Consider the following 26,922-nt stretch of genomic DNA (forward strand, 5'->3'; position numbering starts at 1 on the left):
GCGGGCTTGACCGCCGCGCCCGCCCCCGAGCACTGCCCTGGCGACGGCCGCAGTCCCGCACGCGCTTCGCCCCCAGCTGTGCGGTGGAGAGCGACGTAGCCGGTTCGGAGGCCGACCTCCGTGCGGGAAGCCGCGGAGACGGGCCCTCCCCACCCCAGCGCCCGGGTCGCCCCGGACAGGTTCACACTCAGCTCACACGTCTGCAGACGGGGCTGGAAATAGCCAGTGAACACCGATTTTCCTCAAAACGAGGAGAGAAAACTGGGGGGGCGCATGGAGGGCTTAGTCGGGGAGCAGGTGGCTGTGGCTCCCACAGGGAGATGGAGCCGCAGCGGGCTGTGGAGGTTACTTACAATCTTTAAAATAGCGGGCGCTGCCGGTTACTATTCCTATTTTCTAACCAATTAGCATAGTTTCCAACTCCTTTTGGAGTCTGGGCACCGATCCAGCGCCCAGGAAACCCATAATCAGAACCTCAGGAAAACGAGGAAGTTCTGCAGAGACGGCAACGTCAGAGGCTTTGCACCCAAGCGGCAGGGGGTCAGCAGAACCTCCTCTGGGCCAAGCGGCTCCTCAGCCAGGAGAGGGGGACACCGGCAGATTCGCCAGGGGAGCTGGGGCATTCCTATTTCTAAAGCAAGGGAAGGACGAGGCCCCAACCAGAGCACGTACGGACTTTGTGAAAGAATGAAGCCCTCAGTACACTGGTCACAGGCAGAAGAAAAGAACCCCATGTGCATGAACTCCTTGTTTAGTTTTTCCAACCGAGGGAAACCATAAAAACACTTGAGGCCTTGGGAAAGCACACCACCAGCCAGATGTAAAACGCCACGTGGTGCATGTGTCAGCCCTACCGGCCCATCCAAGGGGCCGCTCACAGGCAGAACCCACTGGTTCTGGGAAAAGCATTTCCAGCGCGGCGGATGTTCTCTGAGCTGCGTGGGGCTGTCTCTGATTCACCATGTGTGTTTTTCTTAAATTAAAGACACATTTTGGATTGTGCAAGAATATTCTCAGCTTTCCAGGGCAGATTATTTTAATGCTGATACACAGGAAATTATGACTACTGGAATTTAAAAAAAAAAAAAAAAAAAAAGCTTTTTAGAACCTTCAGTGGAAGCTTCCTTGAAAGCCAGACATACATCTCTAAGTATCAATGTAGGTAAGCAAATGACCTGACCTGACACCTGTTTGAAGTGTTTCTTTGCAAAGGCACAGACAACCATGGACACGGGAGGAAGTGACCCAAGGAAGTGGTGACACCCAGCGTCAACGTGGATACAAGCACGTCTGGGATGGCTCAGTGAGAACATACTAGAAACACTACTACACAGAGTTAATAAAAAAAACATCATGTCTGTACATTCATTCCACACATGGCCAACACAGGCCATGGGTTTTGTCTCCTGGCTGGGCTGTCCTGGACGGAGACCAGACACGGGAAGAAGGAACGTAAGCCCCAGGCCGGCACAGTGCCGGCCACACTTGTGTTCTGAGGAAATGTCTCAGAAGCAGCTTTGCTGGAAATGACCTCATTTGCTAATAATTCAGGAAAATCTTCATTTTGTTTATGATTTTGGAAAATCGCATCTGCAGACAGCCACTTGTGAGAGGAGACAGGGCACAGGTGACATGCAGGGCGCTTGGTCCCTTACGAGCTCAGAAGCAGGCGCTGCCCGTCTGGCCACACTCCGAAGACCCCTGTGATGACGACATCCGTGAGGAAGGCAGCATGAAATCATCTTGCAACAAGGTGACCGCAGATGTGTCCTCTGCTCCTATCCCGTCGGCAGCTCGTCACGGCGGCCACATTCTTGAGAGGGGGAGGCACGATGCTGTGCAAGCCGTGCCTTCACTCTGGTCCTCCCAGACCCAGCACATCCTGCCGCCCCAGTCACCTCCAACGGGTCCTCCTCAGTGTTGTTTGTGGGGGAAGCGGCGAGGGAAGGGGATAGAAATGGGGCCAAGTCTCATGATAAACGCCTTCACAGTGCAGGTGAGCTCGGCACGCAGGCCAGCACACACCTGCCTGTCCGCTGGGCACAGGAAGTCAGCTTCATGAAAAGGTTGTAGTTTCTTGTTTTGTTTGTTCATTTTTGGTGGAAAATGTGGGCATTGAAAAAAGGCTGTAGTTTTAAAGGCCCTGCTTTAAGCCGTCATTATGGCACGCTGCTTCAAGTAGGCAGAAGTTAATGAGACAGAATTATTGCTCTTTGTTTCCAAGAGATTTGACCTTTAGGAGGGCCTGTTTTCATTTTCCCAGCTGAGACGCCAACCGGAAAACCAGTGAAGAGATGGTGGATGCCAAGGACTGAACAACAGGGAGGGGGAATCAGACGAGTGGCTGTTCGCGCCCAAGGCCCTCCTGTCGGCTTCTTCACTCGGTCACGGCAGGCCGGTCTCAGGCGGCCATGTTGCCGCCGCAGGTGACGCGCCCCAGTGTGTGAGCGTGGTGCCACGGAGAGGTCTTAAAGCCTGGCTGGCAGCGGGCGGAGCCCCGATCGGAATGCCACCAGGATGTGAGAGGAGGAGCAGAGGCCTGGAGCCCGAACCTTGCAAAGGGCTCAGATGCCCAGCGTGGTGGTCCGTCTGCTCTGGGAGGCGAGAGCCAAGCCAAGCCAGCCTGTGGGTTCAGTGTGTTAACGGTCACACAGCACACCTTCCAGAAGCCACTTGTCCCTGGCCACCTGTTTCCTTCTTTAAAAACTCCACTGTCATTGTAAATGCAGGGTGACAAAAACTGTGAACACACCAAATGTTCTTCCCAGCACCCCCTACTCCCTCGTTCATGAGGGAAACCCTCAGCATCCTTGTCCAAGAGACAAGGTATGACGCGGCCCGGCCAGCGGGGTGATGGCAGGAGTACCTCTAGGGAACCCTTCAGAACAGCCTGGGTTACACACAGGGGCCCAGAAAACAAAAGGGAATGTCCGTATGTCCTTGTCCTGAGCTAAACACCACAGACGCCTGTCTGTCCTCCACCTCTGTAACCGGCAGCCACTGTCATCACATCGGGGGTCCCTGAATGAAGGACAGTCACCGGTGAGAGTCGGGACCCTCAGGAGGTCCGGGGCCTAGTGCAACAGAGACCCTGAAAGGGGTGGGGCACCTTCCCTTCCATAAGTGGCCTTTCCCTAAGTGGTACCGGCTGCTGACAGCTCTGGGGTGCACAGGACGCCTTGGGTGGAAGGGCAGGAAGGCAAGGGCCAATGGCCTGCCCTCTTCTGTGCCCCTTCCCCTCTCTCCTAGTGGTCACCTGGCTGCTGTGGCCTCTGGCCCAGGCAGTGGCACCTGGGCCTTCTGTCTCAGCACGGCAGTCCCCCAGATGGCAGAAGGACATGTGCAGGCCCGGGGACACGGAGCTGGCACCAAGCAGTGGGAGTGGCACATGTTGGCACCTGTGGCCGTCCCCCCGCCAAGGCGCCGGGGCCTGGCCTCACTGTAGCCGGACCTGCGTACCGGTGAGGCCTGCAGAGGCTGCTGCGGGTCCCAGGACCTCTCATGCGCTCATCACGGGGTCAGCAGGTCGGGGTTTTTCACATTACATGGCCGTGGCTCCGCTGCTGGCTCTGGTCTCTGCCCCAGGAAGCTGGCATCTGGGACCCATGTGCAAGTTCCCGGTGGTTTTCACGGAGAACTCAAGAAAGGAGCAGGGAAGGCGGCACCTACTGACCTGAGGGGCTGGGTGTCCGCGCCAGTGAGGAGGACCGCAGCGGTGGGCAGCACCTCGGGGCCCCGGGCACCCGTCGGGGCTTCCACAGCTCAGTGGTGTGGCCGGGGGTCCTTGGGGGTCAGCGGCTCCGTGTCGTCCTCTGGTGTCCGGCTGGCGGCCGCAGCCAGGCTCCGCATGGCCTCCTGCTGGTGCTGCCTGGCTTTGTTGTAGAGCAGGACGCCGGCCGTCACTAGCGCTGTGCCGGTCGCCGACAGGCTGGTGACACTGTTGCCGAAGACGATGACGCTGAGCCACGTGGTCGAGGCGTGCTTCACGGTGCTGGCCACGCTGCAACGGCAGAGGTTTCAGCCCGGGCTGGGCCGCCGCCCGCACAGCCCAGGGGCTCCCCCTCCTCACTTTCACTAGCAAAGGTGTCCAACAGAGAAGCAGGGACGGGTTACGACGAACGGCCATACTCCCGTCCTGTAGACTAAACTGACATTTTGCTTTATTTGCTTCAGCCTGTTCTGGGACTGAAATATTTTTAAGTAAATCACAGACATTATGGCATTTTCCCCTAAACAGCTCAGCGTTCTGCTGAAGGGCAGGAGAGCTCTGCAGACCGGGCAGAGAGGAGCAGGAGCTGCCCCAGAAAGGCCCTCGGGGACTCTGTCTCTGGTGTGAGCAAGGCTGGGACCCGCAGAAACGCAGTTAACGTGAAAGACGCTGACATGCTCACAGCACTTGTGTCTGGGGATCTTGGGCTTCGTGGGCTTTACTCTAGCATTTTGGATGGTCATGGCCCAAGTACATCATCTCTACCCATCCTTGATATTCAGGCACCTGTCCCCAGACCTTGGCTGGAATCCCTGCCAATGGGGGAACCTGACGCAACAGAGAACTCCTCCTTCCCCTTGGCAATAAACCTGGCTGTTACTTTTCTGTCTTTTCCAAACTTCCAATGATGAATTAAGTATTGCTCTTACGATATGAATAAGACACACACCAAAAAGCTATTTTCTTTAAAAAGAATTGGTTTTCTGCTTTTGCCCTTTTTGAACCATTGTTCAGAATCACGAAAAAACAAAGTTTCAGGGGTATTTGGAAATAATTCCTGGCCCCAAAGGGATACCAAAATGTGTGACAGAGACAGTGACCACTCCGGGCCTCAGAATGTAAAAGTCCCGACCGACTGGGGCTGGCCGTCCCCCGTCAGGAGCCAGGAAGGGGGAGGGCCGCCTGTGTCACGGGCAGGGCGTGCAGCTGGTGCCCTGCACGGCCGCCGCCCTGGGCCAGAGCAACCTGAGCAGGGAGGGGCGGCAGCCGCCCCAGGGAACCCCAGAGAGACAGAGGCCTGGCTGTTCCACGTCTCTGCTGCCTGTTCAGAAGTTTAAAAAAAAGGGCCACTGACTTGCACGACACGTGGCCAAAGCTCAGAACGTGGATTTCGAGGCTTGCTAGGAGCATGAGCTCGTGCTTTTCTGCTTGTTACTGAAAACTCTCTAATCTTGAAATGGTGCTTTTATTCAACTCTTTAAGTTACAGAAGGGAAGAGAAGCCGGCAAGGCCTCTGGCTCGTCTCTGTTTCCAGAGTTGTGCCTCCAACATGGGAGCCTATGGCTACATGTGGCTATTCAAATTAAAATTGCTTAAAATTAGATGAAATTAAGAATTCATCTCTTGGGGGGTGCCCGGGTGGCTCAGTGGGTTACGCTTCTGCCTTTGGCTCAGGTCACGATCCCAGGGTCCTGGCACTGAGCCCCACACTGGGCTCCCTGCTCCGTAGGGCCTGCTTCTCCCTCTGACGCTCTCCCTGCATATGCTCTCTCTTTCAAATAACTAACTAAATAAATAAAACTGTAAAAGAAGAGAAGAATTCTGTTCCTTACTGCATTCACCCCATGTGAGGTGCCCATGGCCCCCACTGGACAGCCCAGGAGCAGAACATTCTGGCCTCACAGGCAGTGCCACTGACACACTGATCCAGACAGAGAAACACTCAATCTGCTCCAGTTTCCAGGGGGGGCTCCCTACAGACTGATGTCCTGGGCCTCGCCGTCGGTCAAACAGCTCTGAACGGCACGGCCTGGTGGTCACAACGCTGGCTACGGCCCTCCCTTCACATCTGAAGAGCACAGAGACGGTTCGTGCAATCCCTGGGCTTAAAGTCCGCTCCTCTGCAAAAGACCCGGACGCACGCTTTGTCTCTCGGGACTCCTGTGCTCACCTGAACGTCACCGGGGAGATCTGGCCCATGAGGGCGTAGGCCGTGACGCTCTGCAGGTGGAAGAGGGCGCCGTCCGTCAGCAGCAGCAGCACCACGTCCCGGCTGTAACTGAAGCTCCTCCCGCTCCGGCCGATCAGCGGCAGGTCCTGCGGTCAGAACAGAAGCAGCGGTCTGCCGCCGCTGCCTTCCCTTCGCAGAGCACCTCGGGGAGGCCTGGGGTCACGGGTACCCAGTCTCCTGGGCCCACAAGCTGAGGCCGAGCAGTGGTCTGCAAACAGCCTTCTCGCGCGGCACCCAAACAGCCCCACCAACCTTCTGAACGGCACCCGCACGCGCGTGGCCAAGAAGCCCAGGAGAGCGCGCGCAGCATCACTGACCGTCCGGGAAACGCAAACCCACAGCACCGGGGCACACGGCAGGGGAGACCGCGTCACGTGCGCGAGCATGGTGACCATCGATAACAGAACGTGGAAAGGACACGCGCAGCGGGGGAGGGGCAGCTGGAGGCCTTGCGCGCTGCCGGCGGGAAAGTAAAATGGTGTAGCCACCGCAGGAAAGTCCTCAGAAGGTTCAACAGACAGCTCCTGCGAGAACGGCAACCCCACGTCTGGGCGCCCGCCCGAGGAACCGGGAGCCGGGTCTGGAATCGTCACGTGCACGCCCAGGTTCGCAGCAGGACTGTCCGCCAATGCCGCAATGAGGCAGCGACTAGGCATCCATCTGTGTGGGGACGGACGGACAAACGGACTCCGACGACTCAGCCCAGAGGAGGAGGAGGTTAGGCACCTGCCAGAGCACGGAAGGGCCCTGAGGACACCACGCCTAGCAACATAAGCCAGTCCCCAAAGGACAGACCCCATAGGATTCCACTTACATGAGAGACCTAGGGTCGTCAGATCTGCACAGACAAAAAGGACAGGGCGGGTGCCACCGGCTGGGGGAGGGAGGAAGGAGCTCAGAACACAACTGTGCCACTCGGGCACCAGGATTATTTTGGGCTGAAGACCCTTAAAAACAGCAGGAGCACACAGAGCCTGAGCTCCCTTCCCGTCCCGGAGAAGGAGACAGGCCACGTGGAGGCCGTGCGCGCCGTAGGAGGAAAGCAGCTCCTCGCCAGAGACCGAGAGCCAGGCGGACGCGCGGCCTCCGCCCCACAAACAGCCGCTCCCCTGCAGTCACCTCCCCCTGCTCGGCCTGGAGTGCGCGCACACCCACTCGCCCCTCCTTTGGTCTCCTCGTGAGGCTCCCGTGTCCCGTAAAGCTCACGTTAAATCAGTCTGTGGGCTCGTGCCCTGGCGTCGCCCAGCCGGAGGCCCTAGCAAGCAGGGAGAGGTAAAGCTTTGCTCCCCCAGTGGGGCAAGCGGGGAGTTCCTGTTTCATGGGGACGGGGTTTCAGTCCCAGATAATGAAAGTCTGCACACGGACGGTGACGGCTGCACCACGTGAACTTATCTGACGTATACGTTAAATGGTTAGAATGGTCAATTTTATGCTTATGTATGTTTTACCACAATAAAAATATTTTTAGATATGTACATCTTTCCATCAACCATTTCTTTCTTTCTTTTTTTTTTTAAAGATTTTATTTATCAGGACGCCTGGGTGGCTCAGTTGGTTAAGCAGCTGCCTTCGGCTCGGGTCATGATCCCAGCGTCCTGGGATCGAGTCCCACATCGGGCTCCTTGCTCGGCGGGGAGCCTGCTTCTCCCTCTGCCTCTGCCTGCCTCTCTGTCTGCCTGTGCTCGCTCGCTCTCCCTCTCTCTCTGATAAATAAATAAAATTTTAAAAAAAAGATTTTATTTATCTATTTGAGAGGGAATGAGTGAGAGAGAGCATGAGAGAGGAGAAGGTCAGAAGGAGAAGCCGACTCCCCAAGGAGCTGGGAGCCCGAGGCAGGACTCGATCTGGGAAGTCAGGGATCATGACCTAAGCTGAAGGAAGTCGCTCAACCAACTGAGCCACCCAGGCGCCCTCAATCAACCATTTCAATTCCAAGAAAGTATCCTAGAGAAACACTCTTGTCTGCTAAAGACACGACAAGTGAAACTCGCTGTTCGTGTGAAATGTGCCAAGCAGTCAGATTTCTGTTCAAGGGGCTGTGACAGATCAGGCACAGCCACACCCCGGAGCACAAGCATAGGACAGAAGAGCCCAGTTCCATTTGTGTTCAAAAAAAAAAAAAGTGGGGGGCGCCTGGGTGGCTCAGTGGGTTAAGCCTCTGCCTTCGGCTCAGGTCATGGTCTCAGGGTCCTGGGATCGAGCCCCGCATCGGGCTCTCTGCTCAGCGGGGAGCCTGCTTCCCTCTCTCTCTGCCTGCCTCTCTCCGTACTTGTGATCTCTCTCTGTCAAATAAATAAAATTTTTTTTAAAAAAAGGTCTGCATGGACATGGACACACAGCTTCCTAAGACTGTTAGAATCATACCACACGTGTGTCTACCCGAGTACGATCCCAGCCATGGAGACAGGGCTGGAAAAGGGGTTTGCAGGAGTGGGTCCAGGGGTGATCAGGAGACAGACCGTCTCTCTGCTTTATCTACTCCTGTCCTGTTGTTTGCTCTAAGTGGGCACCTGTTACTTTAAACCAATAATAAAACAGGCCTAAAACCCTCACGCTAAGACTTCAGGACACTTCCGCAGCCTCAGGTTGGCCCTGACGGGCGCAAGCCAGCGTCTGATGCCTCTGAGCTTTGGCTTCTCAAGGGCACAGCAACGACCCCTGACCCCTTGTGAGTGACGGGGCAAGCAGCCAGCCTCCAGCCCCGCCCCCGGGACAGTTAGGTAACCCCCCAGCCGTCACCATGGAGACGCGAAGGCGCAGGCAAGCACGCAGCGGCATCCTGAGACTCACCATGAAGAAGACCCAGGCGGGGACCAGCATGGCCACGGCCGCGGCGCTGCTGTAGAACTGGAGCTCTGCGGCCCTGCGGGGCGAGAGAGGTGCCTGACGCTCCCCCAGCACGGCGGAGGCCAGGCCCCGCGGCCCGCAGCAGCTCCCGACGCCCTTGGACTAGAGTCTGTGCTGTGCGGCCTGATGGGGAGGGTCTGGGAGCATTCACAGCCGCAGCCGGGAGCCAGCAGGCCCTTCAGGTGCCCCGGGGGCAGCTAGAAACAGGAGGGGTTTTTCTTCCAAGTTTCCACAAAGCAGGTTTATTTATTTACTTATTTGTTACGGTTTATTTACTTTTTTAAGTAATCTCTACACCCAAAACAGGGCTCGAATACACATCCTGAGATCAAGGGTCGCCTGCTCTTCAGATTGGGCCGGCCAGGCGCCCCTCCATAAAGTACTTTTAAAAGCCACGTTAGGGGCGCCTGGGTGGCTCAGTGGGTTGGGCCACTGCTTTCGGCTCGGGTCATGATCTCGGGGTCCTGGGATCGAGTCCCGCGTCGGGGGTCTCTGCTCAGTGGGGAGCCTGCTTCCCTCTTCTCTGCCTACTTGTGATCTCTCTCTGTCAAATAAATAAATAAAATCTTAAAAATAAATAAGTAAATAAATAAAATAAAATTAAAAAAAGCCACGTTAGCCCACGTGGGAAAAGCATCAGGTCTGTAGGGGACCCTCAATTCAAATGGGCAAGAAGTCCTCTCGGGCCTACAAAACTGGGAGTTTCACAGGCGAGTCATACTTACGAGAACCTGTATTTGTCCCCACTGAGGAGCTTTTTTGAAAAAACATTCTGCAAACTAGAATAGAGGAAAGAAGAGATTATCAGGAGATGCCAGGAGTCAGCGTGGACCTCAGAGGACTCAGCATCTGCACCTTCCTAAGCGGTGACAATGATGGTGGCCCCTCGGGGACAGCCCCCGCCCAAGCACCAGGAGCCAGGCCCACGCTGGGGGGTTCCTGGGCATTGCTTCACTGGGGGTGGGGGGCATGACCAGCCCCTTTTACAGAAGGGTAAACTGAGGCACTCAGAGATTAAGCAGTGTGCCTGAGGGTCCCCAGCTCTTAGGGGTCAGAGGAGCCCAAAGTCCGTGCTCTAAGTGCGTATGAAACCCCACCCTGGACCTCGAGTTCCCATACATCAGTACCTGCCGTGGGCCAGGCCCCCGGGACGGACTGTGTGGGAGGGAGCGGACAACGGTCTGAACTCTCGAAGACGCCAGTGGAAAAATAATGCACAAAACTCCGGAATGGAATAGACCCACCAGAGGAGAAGAGGAAACAGTGCCCAGCTTGCCCAGGAACCAAGGGGCTTATTACATCTACCGGGGACGCGACCCTCTGGGTCCCAGAAGCAGCGGCTGGTTTCATCTGGTTTTGATGCAAAAACTTAGTTGAGGACAAGGTAAGACCAAAGCTCTGGCTACAGAACTAGAAACCAGAACAACTGTCTGGGAAACCGGCAGTGTGGGTCAAGGGCCCTTGTCCATGTTCACGGGCTCTGTGTCGCTGCTGGAATTCACCCTGATGATGTCAGACACTTCAACGCAGCCTCGTGTGAGGAGGCCCTCCCTGCACATCCAAAGAGGCATTAATCCGCAGGTGTTTGGTGCCGCACCCAGAGGCGGTTATGGGGCCCAGGCTTCTGAGAGCCCCGGGGCCAGCACGCGACGCTCACAGGACCACACCGAGGGAGCGGAGCCAGACCCAGACCGAATGCACAATGAGGCTGTATTGGATTTCTAGGAGCTACAAACGTAGAGGGAAAAAGCCAGAAGGAAATACATCTAAATGTCAGAAATGAAATTACAAGTGACTTTTAAACGTCTACTTGGCCCAGCACCGGAAACCTCAGGGTGAGCCTGTCTGACTTCAACAGGTATGGCAACAATAAACTCCTGTGTGGCTCTCTCCGCCTTCCCAGAAGCAGGACAGACCTGGTGCCAGTCAGGACTTCTCCAAGAGCAGGGCTAGCGGAGGCCTAGCGTAGACTCGGCATGGCAGCCCGGTCTGCAGCACCGCCCGGCAGGGCGGCCGCGCTCACTGATCTAAAGACAAGTCTGCAACCCAGTGCCTGCCCCTCTTGCTGTAGGACAAGAAAACTCCCAGGCAGTACTATCCCTTCGGCACCTGACTGGGGCTGCCCCGTTCCTAGTGACACCCCGGACACGGACCAGAAACTGCCCCTTTGTTCCAGCCGCAAGACGGCCTCTTCCCCTTTGCTGGGCTGAGCGCGGACGGACGTTTGAAGCCACGGGACGCTGTGGCGCGCGAGCTCCTTGCAAGGACTGTTCTCCGGACCGAGGCCACGCGCTGTCCAACTCTGGCTTGTTTTCTGAGAAAAGGCTGCCTTACTGGGACACACACTATTTGGTGTTTCGGAAAAGCCGGCGTCAGGTGTGTCCAGTGTGAATTATGGGATGTGACTCTGAGTTAATCTGAACCTGCACGTCATGACCCCGACCACACCACGTGCCCTGGACTCACCAGTCCATGATGTTGGTGGACAACGCGGCTGAAAACCCCAGGACGTTGAAGCTTATCTCCGTGGCCGTGCACAGTGCCAGGCCCCCCATGATGGGGATGAGGGAGAGGTTGACCAGCAAGCCTGGAAAGGGCAAAATACACAGAAGGGAGGCCGCGTCAGTCCCCCCGCTGAAAATCTTCGCTGGGCGCCACGAAAGCTGCTAACTTCCACTTGTGTTAAAAAACCAGCAATTAATGATTCTTTACACTGGAGAGAAACAACATCCACGTCCATGCCTGCTCCCAGCCCACCGCCCTCTCCCAGGCCGGGAACCTCACGAGGCTGTTCTCCGTGAGGCACGTCTGCAGGCCCGCAGGCCAGACGCACGAGGCTGGGGCCCCGCGCCCCGAAGCCCCGCCCTGCCAGGCACGGCCGTCGCCCAAACTCTCCCTTGAGAACGAGCGGTCTCCGGACCAGTCCGTCCACACGGGGGGCCGGGGCGGAGGCTGCTGCACGCCCCGGCGCAGGGGTCTCCCGTCAGGTGCGGCACATGGAAGGAGGCAGCCTCTCTCGGCTCCGGCTTTGCTCTGGAGCCCTAGGAACAAACTTGAGGCGGAGCTGAAGGCAGTCCGTTGGGCAGAACGGAAAAGCACATTCGCTCTGGAAACCGGGCGCTGGGCCTCATGCTGCTTCAACGCCGGATCCCGTTTTGTTTACTCTGAAATCCAGTCGACGAGGGAAGAAGTCTTCCGTAGAAGAGGGCCCCGCGGACCTCGGAGGACGACGGCCACCTCCCAGCACAGGACCATGCTGTCCAGGCTCCTGTCACTAGGGAGCCCCCAGACACCCAGGAGCAGCCCCAGGCCCACGCGGCTGCCAGGCTGACAGCTGGAGGAAGGGATCCGGCCTGCCAGCACCCTCTCGGTTTTCCAGCATACGGTCTTGGCCTCCAGTCTGCCCAGAAAGCTCTGCTGCGTGACAGACTGTACGTGTGAAAGCCCGGAGAATGTGAGGCCACCGGCACCCTCTTGCCCTTAGAAGGACTTGATCTGCTGTTGGGAGGCATCCACGGGCGTGGGCATGTCTCAGGGGAGAGCCCAGGGCTTTCCTGGGGTACCCCCCCAGGCAAGCCCCACTTGCCCTCAGGCTTGAAGCCCACAGGCCGCTCTGCCCCAAGTCCCAGCCACTGCTCGAGAATCAGCAGATGCCGCGGCGGGAAGGGAGTCACACATCGGGGTCCCTTTTGCGGGTGACCCTCAGCTCTGGAGCCCTGGCCCCTCAGTCACTCTCCCCAACAGATTCTCTTTGCTAAGTTTCTTCCAAACGTTCGCACTGTTCTCAACAAAAGAGCTTAGAGCCACCACAGCTGGACACCAAACCCTGCTGTTTTCAAGTCACTGAAGTCAAGTTTGTGCAGCTGAGCAGCCCCCCGCCCCCGCCGTGCAGCCCGCTTCGTTGGTTTCTGGAGGCTTGTGATTTCGAGGGGCTGCTGTGCACTGATCAGACCGTCAGCCCCACTTCACACGGGTGTGTCTGGACGCACATCTGCGAGGGTCCAGCTCTGTACTCCCCCTCCGCCGGCCGCCTCGAGATCTTATCCTTTTCTTAACCAAAGCCAGCGTGTATCTGCATCTCCACGTGGATCAGCCCTGGCTTCAGATGAGAGGCTGCGCAGGACACGCTTCTTCCGCTCCCTGCTGGTTTCCATGGAGCGATGCTGGATGGGCCGTTTTCAAAGGCCGGTGGGAAGAGCAGCGCCGTGTGTGTGATGTGTACTTGGAAAGTCTGCGGTCCCTGAAGGCTGGAGATTTGTCATACATCAGCTTTTTGGCCCTTGTGGAAGACAGAGCCAGGCAGCTACAAAGCAGGGACGAGCAGGAGGCAGTCAGAGGAGCTCAGGAAGGACACAGCAGGCGGCCAGCCTGGCCAAGACTGCCGGACGCACCAGCAGGTGCCTGTCACCAGGCAGTCCCTTGCGTGACACAGAAGGCCATCTCACCTTCTGGGACGAGTGACTCCTCCCTTACTGGCTTCTTCCTTCTCTCCCACCAGCTTCTATGTACCCACCAGCCACGAGGCCTCTGCATATCCAAACAGCCTTGCACTCCGCTGAGGCAAAGAAGCACTTGCTGGAGCGAGTGCCTGGGGCACTGTCGCTGCTCAGAGATGTTCTACGACAGAAGTCAAGACGTCCACCTCGCAGAGGCGAGCCTCAGCGCCCGGCTGCGGCTGGGGAAGGGGGCAGAGGCAGGTGGGGAGGGGTGCCAGGAGGCTACTCACCCGTGTACTCCCCAAGGATCATCCGGGACATGATCACAGTGAAAATGGGAGCAGAGCTCTTCACTGTTTCCGCAAATGAAACTGCCACATTTTTCAGGCTGACCAGACCCAAAACCACTGTCGCGAACCTGAAAATAAGCCCGAAGTGTCACCGTGATAGAGGAGGCCGTCTGTAGCTGCTCTGCTCCTCTCCGCTCCCCGCCCTGCCTGCCTCCCCCCTGAAGACTTGGGTCTGGCGCTGCAGCGAGGGGCCCCGCGGCCCCAACAGCGAGGCGTGCTCCGCACGTTGAGTAGCAGGCCCAGGGAGAGGAGGGGGGTCGCTCTGAAACCATTCTTAAGTTAGATCCATGGCAGTTCCAAAAGGAATCTGTTTGCATTCAGATCCACAAAACCAATACATTTGTCGTCCTAAAATCTAGACAGCCCTGGACCACATAAACTTTGCCCTGAACACACGCCTGTGATCACGGGACTACAGCGTCCGTCGGCCAGCCTCCCACTCCCGGTGACAGCCAAGACATTCTCCGCAGCACTCAACCAAAACGCCAGATCCCTTACCTCATGAGACCCACAAACAGCATGATCATGATGAAATTGGGTGGGTAAGAAAGCCGGGTTTTGTGCTGATACAAACAGCAAGGAACAAAGATTTTAATGCAGCCGATGAATGTGGTTGACAGCATCTGCACGGCACCTGAGGGGACAGAACAGACTCGCCTCCCTTCCCGGCACGCAGGCGCACAGGGTGCGCTGCTCTGCGAGCCAGACACGGCCCCCAGCCCGCGCCCCGCGCCCCCCGCGCCCCCCGCCCCAGGCGCTGGGCTCTTCCGTGTGCCTCTCACACGGACCCAGCAGCAACTGCGGGTTCCAGGGGCCTGGCCCGTACCCCCCGAAGGCCATGGACCTGCGCTACCTAGCATACTGGGCTCCCCTTCCAGCAAGGACAGGATGTACTTGTTGAGGAAGAGGGTACAGAAGCTGAAGAAGAACCACAGCGTGAGGTAGAGCAGAGCCCGAGAGCTCCACACGCCCAGCTCGGACTCGATGACGGTCGTCTCGGTGATGGTGATGGAGAGCACGTTCTCCTCGGGGGCTCCCTCGCTCCTGGTGAAAACAATTTTCTCGCTGCGGTGGCCCAAGAGAGAGCCCCAGGCAAGGAGCGGCTTCCCCCTGGGCTTGTCCTCGGGGCCAGGGGCCGGCTCTGCGGGCGCCAGGGGTTTTGCTGAAGCCGACATGCTGGTCTCCTCAGGACTGCGGGCAGCACAGGCCGGGCCGACTCCCAGCCGGAGGTCTGCAGGGTGGAGAGTGCGCGGACCACGACTCGCCTCTCCCTAGAGAGTGCGGGCTGAAACGTTAAGGAAAAGAACCCGCATTATTGATTGTGGACATAACGTCCTTAAAAAGTGCTAACCACCCAGCGGCGGACGTGTGGAAACTCAAACATGGAATTCCAGCCTTCTTTCCACCTCCATGTGCCCGTCCGCTGCGCTGCTGGGACGGGGCCCCGACAGCTCCTGTCTCCCCTCCCCAAGGGGCTGAAGACCAAAGGTTCCAGCAGCCCTTCCCCACGTGCCCACCGTCCGCACAAAGGTCCCAGGAGGACCCCACCCAGGCTGCCACCCTCCTGAAGCCATCTCAGGGGCTCTGCACCTGCCTGATCTGGGACCTGCCCAAGTCCCCGAGGACAGGCCTTGGCCCCAGCCCGCTCTGCAGGTCTCCGTGCTGCGTCCGCACGCCCTGCCTCACGGTTCGTATTTTATCCCGCTTTCCCAGCTGTTCTTCACAGGAGGACTGACCTGCCAGAGACACTGGCTTTTTAATCTGCCCACTGGGTTTTAAGTCACAAGCCCTCTACTTTTCACTGTAGACGTTCTACCTGGTTCTGCCTGGAATTGGTCGGCTTTTCCCACTGCATCTTGTTCTTGTTTTTAACATAAATATTTTTGTTAAAGGTTTTATTTATTTATTTGACAGACAGAAATCACAAGTAGGCAGAGGCAGGCAGAGAGAGAGGAGGAAGCAGGCTCCCCGCTGAGCAGAGAGCCCGATGCGGGGCTTGATCCCAGGACTCTGAGATCATGACCTGAGCCGAAGGCAGCGGCTTAACCCACTGAGCCACCCAGGTGCCCCTTAATGTAAAAATTTTTTTTTAAATAAACTTGACACCCAACAGGGGGCTCGAACTCACGACCCCAGGATCTCCGACGGAGCTGGCCAGGCACCCCGTGTCTTGCTCCTTCCTCCCTTCTTACGGCTTCTGTCTCAGGTTCTCTAAAGGCCCCGTACCCAAGACCTCGGCCGACACCCGGGCCTTACTCGCCGGGCTCTGGCCTTGGGGTTGTGTGTGGTGCACGTCAGTCACCTCCAGCAGATCCAGCCTGCGGGGCCCTGTGCACCCTGGGCCCAGACTGAGGGTTTGGGGTCTGCTTCTGCCACATGCCCCAGGAGGTCACTGGCCCAGGACCAATTTCATGCCACTTTCTCGACAAACCCTCAGCACAGCAAACCCACACCTGCTGGACTCAGACCAAGGGTCACGGCCTCTCAGGTGAGCCTCCATCCTCTCCCCTAAGATCACAGGCTAAGTCAGACCTGGCTTCTCCGGTGGTGGGCAGGGAAGTTCTCCAAGTTCCTGCATTAAGCCAAGACCCAGTGACAGCAGCCTGCCCTGTCTCAGGAGGGCCAGGGTCCCCCCTCCTTTCCCAGGGACGTCAGACCCACGTCCCCAGCCAGCCTCAAACGGGCTGCGCACCAGACTTCCTGTTCCCTCAGTTTCTGACACCTGGGCTTTCCTCGTGTCAGTCACACATCTAGAAGGACGTCCATCCTAATTTACCCCCGGCTCCTGGCGTGGGCGGCAGGGGGCATCTGGGGGCTAAGTCGGCCACAGCACCACTGGGGCTTGGCCGCTTCTCTTCTGCACCCCGGCCCCCCAGCAGGACCTCCCGTGGGCGTACACGCTGCCCGCCCCACTTCTCTCCTGCTCCTCTGCAGACAAGTGCTCAAGGGCTCCTCGAATTTAAGACTCTGAATTTCCGCACGCCCGGAAGCCGGCTTTGGTCCCGCCCCCAGGCGCCGGCGACATCAGGGACTCTAGCCATCTTCCCTCCGCCTTGCCTTGGCCCCCGGTACTCCTGGCTCAGTCCCCCACCAGCTCCGCGCCACAGCCCTGCGTCGCACCCTGGCTGCCCACATGCATCCCAACCGTGGCTACGCCCTACCCCAAATGCACTGCAGATCACAACGGGGTGTGCCTGGCCCTTCCGGAGGCTCCCATGCCCCCATAAGGACGAGCCCTTCCCCACTCAGGGCCCCGAGACTGTGGCCCGCGCAGGCTCCTCTTCCCCAGCCCAGTCCCGCTGTTTCATTCGGGGCGATGAGGTGCTCTGTGCAGCTAGGACTGGGCAGGCGGGAGGGGATGTGGGGGGTCCGCCACCCCCACCACTCCGGCTTGGAACCAGGGGCTGGTGGCAAGTGCAGATCGGATGCAGGGAGTCTAAGACCAGAGAGAGTATCCGACCCCCCACCAAGGGTCCCCAGGTCCCAGACCCTGGCTCCTTGCCCCTCCCCACCTCTGTAGGCTCTGCCTTCTCAGGAAAGCCTCCCTGTCAGGGCCAAATCCCAAGTTCGAAGCCCCTAGCACTAGCAGGTCCTGCTCCCCAAAAGCCCCATCACAGTGCCGGTCACAGGTGCGGCGGCTGATTGCAAAGCTCAGCTGTTTGCAGGGCCCGGAGGCTCCGGCAACAGCCACGGACCAACACACACGGCGAGGAGTGTGCGGCGGGTGACTGACCCCTTCCAGGCCAAGCACCCCTCCCACTGGGCTTCCACCAGAGAAACTCACTCTCCTTCTCCTAAAGTCCATGTCGTGTCCCCCCGAGAAGCCCCAGGACCAGGCGCTTCTGGGGGCCAGATCCTCCCTGCGCCACGTTGCTTGTGGTCGGAGGTTTAGGAAACTGGAAACCACCACTCGATGGCCCACATGCTCCCACATAAAGACCTTCAACAAGATGTTGGTTTTCAGTCAAGGAGAGCCCACACACGTGGTTCCACACAGCTAGGGTCCCGCTCTCGTGCCCGAACGCCAGTGAACGCACCGCCGTGCCACCAGGAATGTTATGGGAGCGTCTCTTCACGGGGCTCTGTCACATCTGTGCTTGGCAGGGACTGCTTGGTCGGGGGCGCCCACAACACAGAAGAGTCACACCGCTGACTGCCCCGACCACCCGCCCTCGGTGCCCCCATGTCCGGCTGCTCTGCTCCTGGAGGGTCCCATGGGAAGCACCCCGAACAGACCCCCCCACCCGAGCAGAGGTCCTCCGTGCCGGCTGCGCGCTCACACGCCCGAGCTCCCAGAGCTGACAGAAAGCGGCCCGTCTCTGCGCAGACCAGTGAGGTCGGAACACTGCGGGTGCAGCCTAAGCACCAGAATGATTTCTAGCTTCTGGGCTGATCAAATGCGGCCAAGCAGAGAGCCAGCATGGGGGTGGGAGGGCCCTCCCTCCGAGGAGCCCGCGGTTCTGTCACTAACAGTCCCAGGCTGGAAACACACAGCAGGACACACAGACCGAACCACTGTCTCCGCGAGTGACAAGAAATGATAAAAGCAGAGACCCACGGGCGTGTGGCAGAGGCTGCCTGCAGCAACAGGTGGTCCCGGGGGACCCGTGTGTGATGCTCACACAAGTCGCCAGAAGATGGGGGGTTAACGCAGCATTTTTTTAAAAGAAGATTTTATTTGACAGAGAGAGATCACAAGAAGGCAGAGAGGCAGGCAGGGGGAGAGAGAAGCAGGCTCCCTGCTGAGCAGAGGGGCTCCATCCCAGGACCCTGGGATCATGACCTGAGCCGAAGGCAGGGGCTTAACCCACTGAGCCCCCCAGGTGCCCCAACGTAGCATTTTTTACAAAACTTACTGATTTAACCGAGAGCGCGCACGCACAAGCACGAGAAGGGGGAGTGGCGGGGGGGCGGGAGAAGCAGGCTCCCCGCAGAGCACGGAGCCCCAGTGCAGAATGACCCCAGGACCCCAAGGTTATGCCCTGCGCCGAAATCAAGAGCTGGACACTTGACGGACCAAGCCACCCAGGTGTCCCAGCATTTGTTAGTAGCAAAACACAACCTAAACGTCTCCTGAAGGAGAAACCGATCCCGGCACATCACGGGACCAAGGCCTTTGCCACAAGAGCCAAAGGGCAATCTTAAAAGGGCTGGAGGTCCGAAATGATGGCACCAAGCACGGAGAGCAGTAGACAATGTGGTTCCCTACAAGGCGGCAAAACATGCCAAACATCCAATACTGACTCGAAACAAAAATATAAAAAGTTCTGGAAAAGAGCAGGGACCAGGGAACCCGGGCCAGAGTTCATGTGGTGGGGGGCACGGCAAGGATGGGGCCCGGGGAAAACCAAACGGTGCAGCAAAGTGCAAGCATGTGTGCAGGGAGGCATGGTGCTGTTTTCCAGACTGTTCTATAAGCTCAGATTTGTGCATGCGGAAGAACCCCGTGCGCCAGAAAGCGGTTCTCCCAGAGCCTCGGCTGACGTTCCCAAGCCCCAGCACCTACACAAACGATGCTTGCTTAGGCCAGAGCCCGTTCGGTTAGAGCCAAACCTTCTTTTCTCTGACGGATTCAGAGTTCACCAGACCAGCTTCCAGTGAGGAAGGTGGGGAAGGAGGGCAGGGCGGGCGGCCCCTCCCAGGGGACCGAACTAGCCTGCCCCCCGCCAGCGCCCTGCAGCCGCCCCGACCAGACTTCAGAGCGTGAGGGCCTCTCCTGGTAACCGCGGGTCGCCTCACTCACCATCTGCCCCTTGGTGACCAGGTCTCCCTGGCTGCCTAGGAGCTGTGTCCCGTGCACTTTCCCCTCCTTGCACCCACACCGAGGCAGCCACCAGGCTTCTGGGGTGGAATGCGGCCGGGGCTGGAGACCCGGAGGCCCCGTCACACCAACCAGCAGACGACACACCAGCGCTCCCTGCCCCACGTCCAGAACGGCGCCCGGAATCCCAAGGCAAATGCTCAGGCCACAAGACACTCCTTCCGGCGCGAGCTCTTCTCAGCCTCTCCCCAGAAAGCCCGCCCAGCTCGGCGGTGAAGCAATGGGACAGCCGGGCCCAGGGACGGAGAGATCCCAGGCCTCATATGCAGCAGGCTGAGGGGCAGCAGACCTGCAAGTGTGCGTGCTTCCCACACCACGTCCAAAGATGAGAGCAGGCCCGGAGCAGGCTATGGCGTCACAGACCCTTCACGTCCAAAGACTCACTAATCACACCTGGATTCCCAGCTGTTCGTGTGCTTTTATTCGGAGACAGAAACCCACAGAGGAGGGGGAGGGAAGCAAGAGAGGAAGAAGGTGAAGGGGCTTGGCCAGGAGGGTGACCACACTCAGACTCCTCCTGGAGCTCTGGGGGCCCCAGATTCGGGGCTGAAACAGGCCTCTGTCTACAGCGAAAGCAGTGACTGAGGATCACAGACGGGCCAGGCAGCACCTCCCCGCTTCCAACAGGAGACCAGATGATTCTTCTCTGGAGAATTCAACAAGTGAAGGACAGACCTTGAGTATGGAAATCAGGGCCCCAAGGAGAGGCTTGGATAGAGAATGCAGCCAGGAGAAGAGCAAGGTCAGACGCTGGAGGAAGTGTCTGGAAGGAGGGCAGAGAAGGCGGAGGTAGGTCCCCGGAAGGGGGGTGCAGAGAGACGAAGCGCTCAGTGAGCAGGAGACGCCACCAGAAAAGGGGCCATGGAGATCAAGGGCAGGGAAGAAGCTAAATCTCACCAGAGGCTCCCAGGAAGCTCCAACTCAGGACAGGAACCCCCCCAAAAAGCAGCCAGGGGTGCCTGAGGCCGGTGGGCCCAGCCACACCCACAGGCGCTGGTGGCAGAAGCAATAGGCTCTGGAGAAAATCCTGCTCAGTTCAGGCTTGAAGACCTTGGCAGCTGATCAATGGATACGGGTCAAAGATCCAAGGTTACCTGGAGAGGGTGGCCAGTGGGGGAGGAGCACCTGCCTGGTGGCTCCAGGGAGGGACAGACAGAGCCCAAGGGCGGCAGGTCCACAGGACACGCCCAAGACAGCATCAGGGGTAAATGTTCTAAGAGGAGTCACCCCCCCACACCCCCCCACACCCCTCCCCCCCCCCCAGCCTCGCTGTAACAAGGCCGTGTTTGCCTCCAAACCGCTCCCTCCCAGGGGCCAACGCACCACGGAAGGGAGGAGTGACTTTACCCTGAGACACTGGCGGACACTAACCCCAACCCAGCGAGCAAAGTTGAAAATACTCCATACAGAGCGCCGTCCTGTTTGCCCTGACCCGATGCACTAGGAAGAACGTGGCACGGCTGTGGATGTCGTGCCGCGGACACGTGACCACAAATCTAGTCGAGGGAACATGTCAGACAAACACCAAAGTACACAAGGCACAAAGGCCAAGGACTGGAGACCGCGGGGACACGGCCACTGAGTGCAGGTCGTGCGCAGATCGGACTGCATGCCGGAGAAGGGCCACCGGCGGCATTTAGGCCTGCGGCCTGCGTGAGCTGCTGGTTCTGTCGGGACGTCCGGACGGAGCGCCGCTCCCGGGCTGCTTCCCCGGTCTCGCTGAGGCCGTGGGGGACGGGGACGGGAGGGGGCTGAGGGAACGGCGTACAGGTAGGGTGGTTTCCTCTGTCAGTCTACAAGTTCCTCAAGCTGAAAACTGAAAAATCCAGAATACAAAACAACTCAGTTGATGGGTCACACAGAAATGACAGAACTGAAAGAAGTTACTGCATTCGAGAAAAATGTCCGAGGAAATTATCTGGAATGCAGCAAAGAGATAAGAAATCAAAATCTTAAAGAGACAGACATAACCCGGGTATGGAAAAAATGATGAGAAGGAAAGATCCAGCAGAGAAGCGGGGAAGACCGGCGAGTTAAAGAGATAAAGCTGGGTACCAGGCTGGTTTGGCGGGGAGCATGCGGCTCTCGGTCGTGGGGTCACGGGTCTGAGCCCCACTCTGAGTGACTAAAAATAAATAAATTCAGAGATGACAACCAAGCAAGCAAGTCCAATCTTGACGCTGAGCAACAGGAGATGCGGGAGAAGCCCGAGCCCGAGCTGGGGGACACTGGTGGCGGAGGAGACAGCGTGCAGAGGGAAACGAGAACGGAGCACAGTTCTCGAACGCCCCTGTTCAGAGAGCTACGACTTCTGGAACTACATTAATGTCCCACATGCTTAAAAAACAAAAATAAACCTCTGAAGTGCGATACAAACAGAAAGAGGGGAACCAAGCCACGAATCAAATAAAGCACATCGTCGCACTAAAGAGCGGAGACAAAACGCATCCACGTACCTTCTGAACGGTTTGCAGAATGTATGTGCTCAGATTAGAGAGACAGAACCCCGACAGTGAACTCAGATGGTGGGCTTTGTTACGCACTCATGGCTCGGGGGTTCTGGACTGAGCAGTGACAATTCTGTGGCTACTGGGAGTGAGACCTCAGTGTGCCTCCGGACACAGCACGGACGCAGAGCAGAGGAGAGTGCGGCGGACTGAGCTGCTGGGATCGACGAAGGAGTCGGGCATCGGCACCCGTGGGTATGGACAGGCGGAGCCACACATAGCACACCTGTCCACAGTCCATGCATCTCTGCATCTGCTGCATCATCTGGCCACTGAGGGCCCAGAGGCAGTGACAGCCCAGCCACAGTGAGCACCCTGTCCTGGTCTTCTTCCTAAATCTCATTCTCCACGGAAATAACCAGCCCCCACAGAGAAGCGGCCGATTTCAGGGCTCGGGCATTAGCTGGGCCAGAGGAAGGGCAAGTGCTCAGACACTGGCAGGACAGGTTATAGGACACAGAAGCACACGCGCGAACACCCTCTGGAGGAACCCAGGGGCAGCGTGAGAGTGAGTGAGTAGGGGCAGCACACGATCAAAACCCACTGAGTAAGATAAACCCGAACAGCCACGGCAATAAATGGGGAAGAGAAGACAGCCCTTGTTTACAAAGTCGACAGCTGATGTAAAAGGGAGGGCAGAATCAGAAAATCACCATCCGGCCACCTTCCTCAGGATCCCATGAATCACTGTGTCCCGGAGACCTTCCCCTAGAGAAAGCCTTGCCCGTGTGCACAAGACGCTTTTAAGAATGTCCACAGCAGAAACCCAGCCGTCTGTCCACAAGAGGACCAACATGTCAGGCAGGGGATGTTCACCTGATGCCACATCGAACAGTAAAAACAGGTAACACACAGCAACACACCATCGGAGGTGAGTGACAGGAAGGTCTTTTTAACACGGATCAAATGAAATCCTGATGATCAGCTGTGAGCCTGCAGTTCAGACTGAACAGAACCCCTGCTCCAGGGTGCAGTGAAGGCCCCGAGCAACTGCCGGGCATGACCCACGGCAGCCACGGGTCGGCAAGTCCTGAGCTCAGGTCACACTCACTACCGGGTCACAGAGGCCTTCCTGGACTCCATCTCACCATCCCCAAGGCCTGTTCCTCCTACGTAGACCACGTGATCCAAGCTTTCAGAGGGAAGCAATTCTTGTCCTGCAGACACTGACGGTCAGCAACCCTCATCTGACCCAGAGCTGGCTTTGAGAGCCAACGGCATTCTGAGTCAGCCTGGAAACAAGGCGGAGCACCGGCTCCCCCAGCTCACTGGGGTACAGTCCTCCGTTCTACCAACTGAGCTATCGAAGGCTCCGCTGGGTAATGGTCTGAACCGTCTCCCTTTCAGACTAGAGCACAAAGAACGAGAACTAAGCCGGAACCGCCTCCGACCAGCGACAGTGAGTGCTTCATGAACCGTCTGCACTGGCCAGGGAGCCGCTCTTCTCTCCGGCCCAGAGCTGACCTCAGAATGTGCAGGACTAAAAGGAAACCAGGTCTAACGAGATGTGGTGACACCACAAGAAACAAACATGCCACATCGTAACTTTGTCTGAGCGCCTAATAATGACTTCTAAACAGGGGTCAGGACACTGCTCGACTCTGCAGCAGGGGCGAGGGGCCAGCCAGGAAGGTGCCCAGGCTCCAAAAGGGAGACAAAGCCACGGGTGCTGCTCCTGTCACCATGAAGAGCAGCTCAGCTGGAGGCTGATGAAAATAAAGATGTCCATGTTTCCCCAGCCAGTTCTGCAGAATCCTAAATCCCAAGGCTCACAGCCTGAGGTTAAGAATCCCAGTCCTAGGGGCGCCTGGGTGGCTCAGTGGGTTAAGCCGCTGCCTTCGGCTCAGGTCATGATCTCAGGGTCCTGGGATCGAGTCCCGCATCGGGCTCTCTGCTCAGCAGGGAGCCTGCTTCCTCCTCTCTCTCTCTCTGCCTGCCTCTCTGCCTACTTGTAATCTCTCTCTGCCATATAAATAAATAAAATCTTTAAAAAAAAAAAAAAAAAGAATCCCAGTCCTAGGGGCGCCTGGATGGCTCAGTTGGTTGAGTGACTGCCTTTGGCTCGGGTCATGATCTTGGAGTCCTGGGATGGAGTCTTGCATCAGGCTCCCTGCTCTGCGGGGAGTCTGCTTCTCCCTCTGCCCCTCCCCACTCTCATGTTGTCTCTCTCTCTCTCTCTAAAGTAATAAATAAATAAAATCTTAAAAAAAAAAAAAAAAGAATCCCAGTTCTAGGACAAGCGACTCAAGATGTTCTCAAACACCGGGTACAGAAATCTAGATTGGGGGGCGCCTGGGTGGCTCAGTGGGTTAAGCCGCTGCCTTCGGCTCAGGTCATGATCTCAGGGTCCTGGGATCGAGCCCCACATCGGGCTCTCTGCTCAGCGGGGAGCCTGCTTCCTCCCCTCTCTCTGCCTGCCTCTCTGCCTGCTTGTGATCTCTGTCTGTCACATAAATAAATAAAATCTTTAAAAAAAAAAAAGAAATCTAGATTGGTTCAAACTGTCAGCAGGGCGTTTCAGAGAAGACGTACAGAGTTTTACACAGTAGACCGTCTCTGGGAATGTCTTCTGAACAAACAACCGGCGGAAGGTCTGTGCACAGCAGGGCAGACGCACAGCTTTGTCTCTCATGCTGAGACACTGGGCCCTATTGGAGTATCCAATAGGGAGGCACGAGTCACACGCTGGCCTGTTACCAGGGGGACATAATGTAGTCTGACAACTTTAGACAAAAAAAACATTTGTCATAGATTAAGTGTCGCAGAGTTCTGAGACCTCTGCACCAAGTGCTCTGATGGAAATGAACGACTGGGAGGAACCACGACTGGGAGGAACCTAGACCGGGTTAGGGACCTAGACCGGGTTAGGGCTGCAGGCAATTCTGGGAGGCGGAGTCCCACGTTCGGTCAAGTCTTGGTTTGTTTCTCTCCAGCTTCTAATTCATTACCTTGAAAGTGGCTTTCTTTCATCCCAAATCCTTTCTACCCCACTCTTCACGCCTCTCTACGCGCAGTTCACTACACTCTCATTCCGCTTTCAATGCTCCTCTCCAACCCCAGCCCCGAGAACAAGGCCACCAAACAAAAGAATCCGCCTCCGGACCGGCTTTTTCTCCCTTTCCCGGCAGCGGTGGGCTGAAGCGGGCGGACTGCGAGGGAATCGGGGGACGCGGCCCAGCAAACCCGGGGGAGAAGTCCTCTGAGGCCCCGAGCGAACCGACAGGCCGCGGGCACCGGCCCTGGGCCGGAGCTCGGCCGCCGCACAGCGGAGTCCTCCACAGCCCGAGGCGGGAGAGACATCAATCCTGGGCGGCCCGACCTTTAGGCCCCAAGGCGGACGCGGCGTCGGTTACCCGGTTCGGCCGCCTCGGGGCCCTGCGCCCGGGCAGTTACAGCGCAAGGAGCCCCGGGTCCGAGCACACGGCCCGCGCCCCCAGCGCGGCCCCCCAGCCCGCGGGGCCCCGGCAGCCAGGAAAGGCGGACGCGGGTGCGCCCCGCGGGGGCCGCGCCTTCGGACCTGCGAGGCGGGGCGGGAGCGGGAGGCGCAGGCGCGCGGAGGAGGGCGGACCCGGCGAGGTGGGGAGCGCCGGCCGAGCTGCGGGCCCCAAGGCCGGGGGCCTCTCTGAGGAGGACGCGAGCGCCAAGGCACGGGGTGGGCCGGGGCTTCCCGTAGGCGGGGGCTGGCGCAGGCTGGCGGGCTCGGGTCCGGGGCGCGACAGGCGACCCCCGGCGGCCCCCTTCGCCGCTTTTCCCTCCGCGTGTTCCGCGTACCGGCCGCCCTCCCGCAAACAAACGACCCGGAGGGTGGCATCAAGGACGGCAGCTTCCCGGGAAGCCAGCCGGGGCCCAGAGCGGCCTCCCCGCGCCCCGGCGTCGCGCGCCCCAGCCCCGACTCCGCCGCGGGATCGGGGGACCCGGCCTGGGGCTCGCCCGCAGCCCCTGCCCCCGCGCCGCGGCCTCTCCACCCACCGGTCGCAGCAGGGCCGCGGGCCGACAGCCGGCGCGGGGTCTCCGTGCGCCTCCGCCCGCGAGCTTCGCCGACGCGCGCGCCGCCGGGGTCGCCTCGGGGCCCTCCCCGCGAGCCAGGCTCGGAGACCGGCCGCCCGACTCCGGGGAGGGCCGAGGGGGCGAGCTCCCCGAGCTGCGCGGGCGGGGGGCGCGGCGCCACTCCGACCCCGGGCGACCCCGCCCCACGTCGGGGCCTTAAGGGCGCGCGGCGTTTAAGGTGGGCGGCGGGCGGCAGAGAGCGGCCTCCGCGGAAACAGACGCGGCCGAGCGCTGCGGGCCAGGGCGCGGCCGGCACGCGGCCTGGGGGTCGGGTGGGCGAGCTGCGACGCCCCGAGGGCTCCGCGCGCGGCGGGGGTGGAGGAGGGGTCGCATCGTGTGCGCCGGGAAGCCCCGAGCAGACCGTTCCGTCCCGTGTGGGGCGGAGGCCGGGCGGGCAGCGCCTCACCGTGGGGCGGCCATCGTCCGTCCGCCCCTCTCAACGCGACCGCCGGGTCGGGGGTGGGGGGCGCGGGCCGAGCCGCGGGCGGAAGTGCTCGCAGCCGACCGGAAGCGACGCGCCGGAAGTGACGCGCCGGGCGACGCCAGCGGCCCCGCTCGTCCGAGTTGTCGGCACTAGCGCATCCCTGCGGCCGCGCCGGAGCTGCGCCTGCTGCGGGCGACGGTGCCCCCGGGAGGTCGCGGGTGTGCTCCGGCGGGTCCCGTTCGTGTGAGGCGGCTCCGGCCTCTCATTCCCGCGGTTTTGATCTCAAGGGACAGTAGAGGGAGAGACGGCGGGAGCGCCCTGCCGGGGGGCTGGGGCCTGGCAGCGCCACACACCGGGTCCCGAGGCCGCGCGGAGACGCAGAGCCGCGCCTGCAGCCCCGCCCCGGCGCGGTCGGCCCTCCCGCCGCGCCCCTGCCCGCGGCCAGTGACCGCTCCTAGACCAGGGTCGTGCAGTTCCCACTCGCTCTTCTCTGCAGCGATTTGCAACGAGCACGTTTTCTCCGTCAGACCCGTTAGCGTCCGGTGCCCGCA

General features: G+C 59.0%; 1 protein-coding gene across 12 annotated transcripts; it reads right to left on the reverse strand.

Annotated features, from left to right (window-relative positions):
- Positions 1-1,008: 1,008 nt before the first annotated feature.
- Positions 1,009-26,429, reverse strand: LOC122899344 (solute carrier family 35 member E2A). 12 transcript variants are annotated; one of them, XM_044236935.1, is made up of 11 exons: positions 26,354-26,429; positions 14,426-14,857; positions 14,071-14,135; positions 13,513-13,640; positions 11,253-11,373; positions 9,512-9,565; positions 8,730-8,802; positions 6,754-6,886; positions 6,257-6,665; positions 5,880-6,025; positions 3,686-4,000 (listed from the first exon to the last, which is right to left on the reverse strand). In XM_044236935.1, the coding sequence occupies exons 2-11, from the start codon at positions 14,745-14,747 to the stop codon at positions 3,763-3,765; spliced, it is 1,689 nt and encodes a 562-aa protein (XP_044092870.1). In that variant the 5' UTR covers positions 14,748-14,857; positions 26,354-26,429; the 3' UTR covers positions 3,686-3,762. The 12 variants fall into 12 exon arrangements, with proteins under 12 accessions (XP_044092874.1, XP_044092873.1, XP_044092870.1 ...); XM_044236933.1 differs by having other exon boundaries at positions 6,257-6,686; XM_044236934.1 differs by lacking the exon at positions 26,354-26,429 and adding an exon at positions 24,433-25,192 and having other exon boundaries at positions 6,257-6,686.
- Positions 26,430-26,922: the final 493 nt, after the last annotated feature.

Source organism: Neovison vison, chromosome 2 (genome assembly GCF_020171115.1).
Source record: "Neovison vison isolate M4711 chromosome 2, ASM_NN_V1, whole genome shotgun sequence".
NCBI classification, from domain to species: Eukaryota; Metazoa; Chordata; class Mammalia; order Carnivora; family Mustelidae; genus Neogale; species Neogale vison.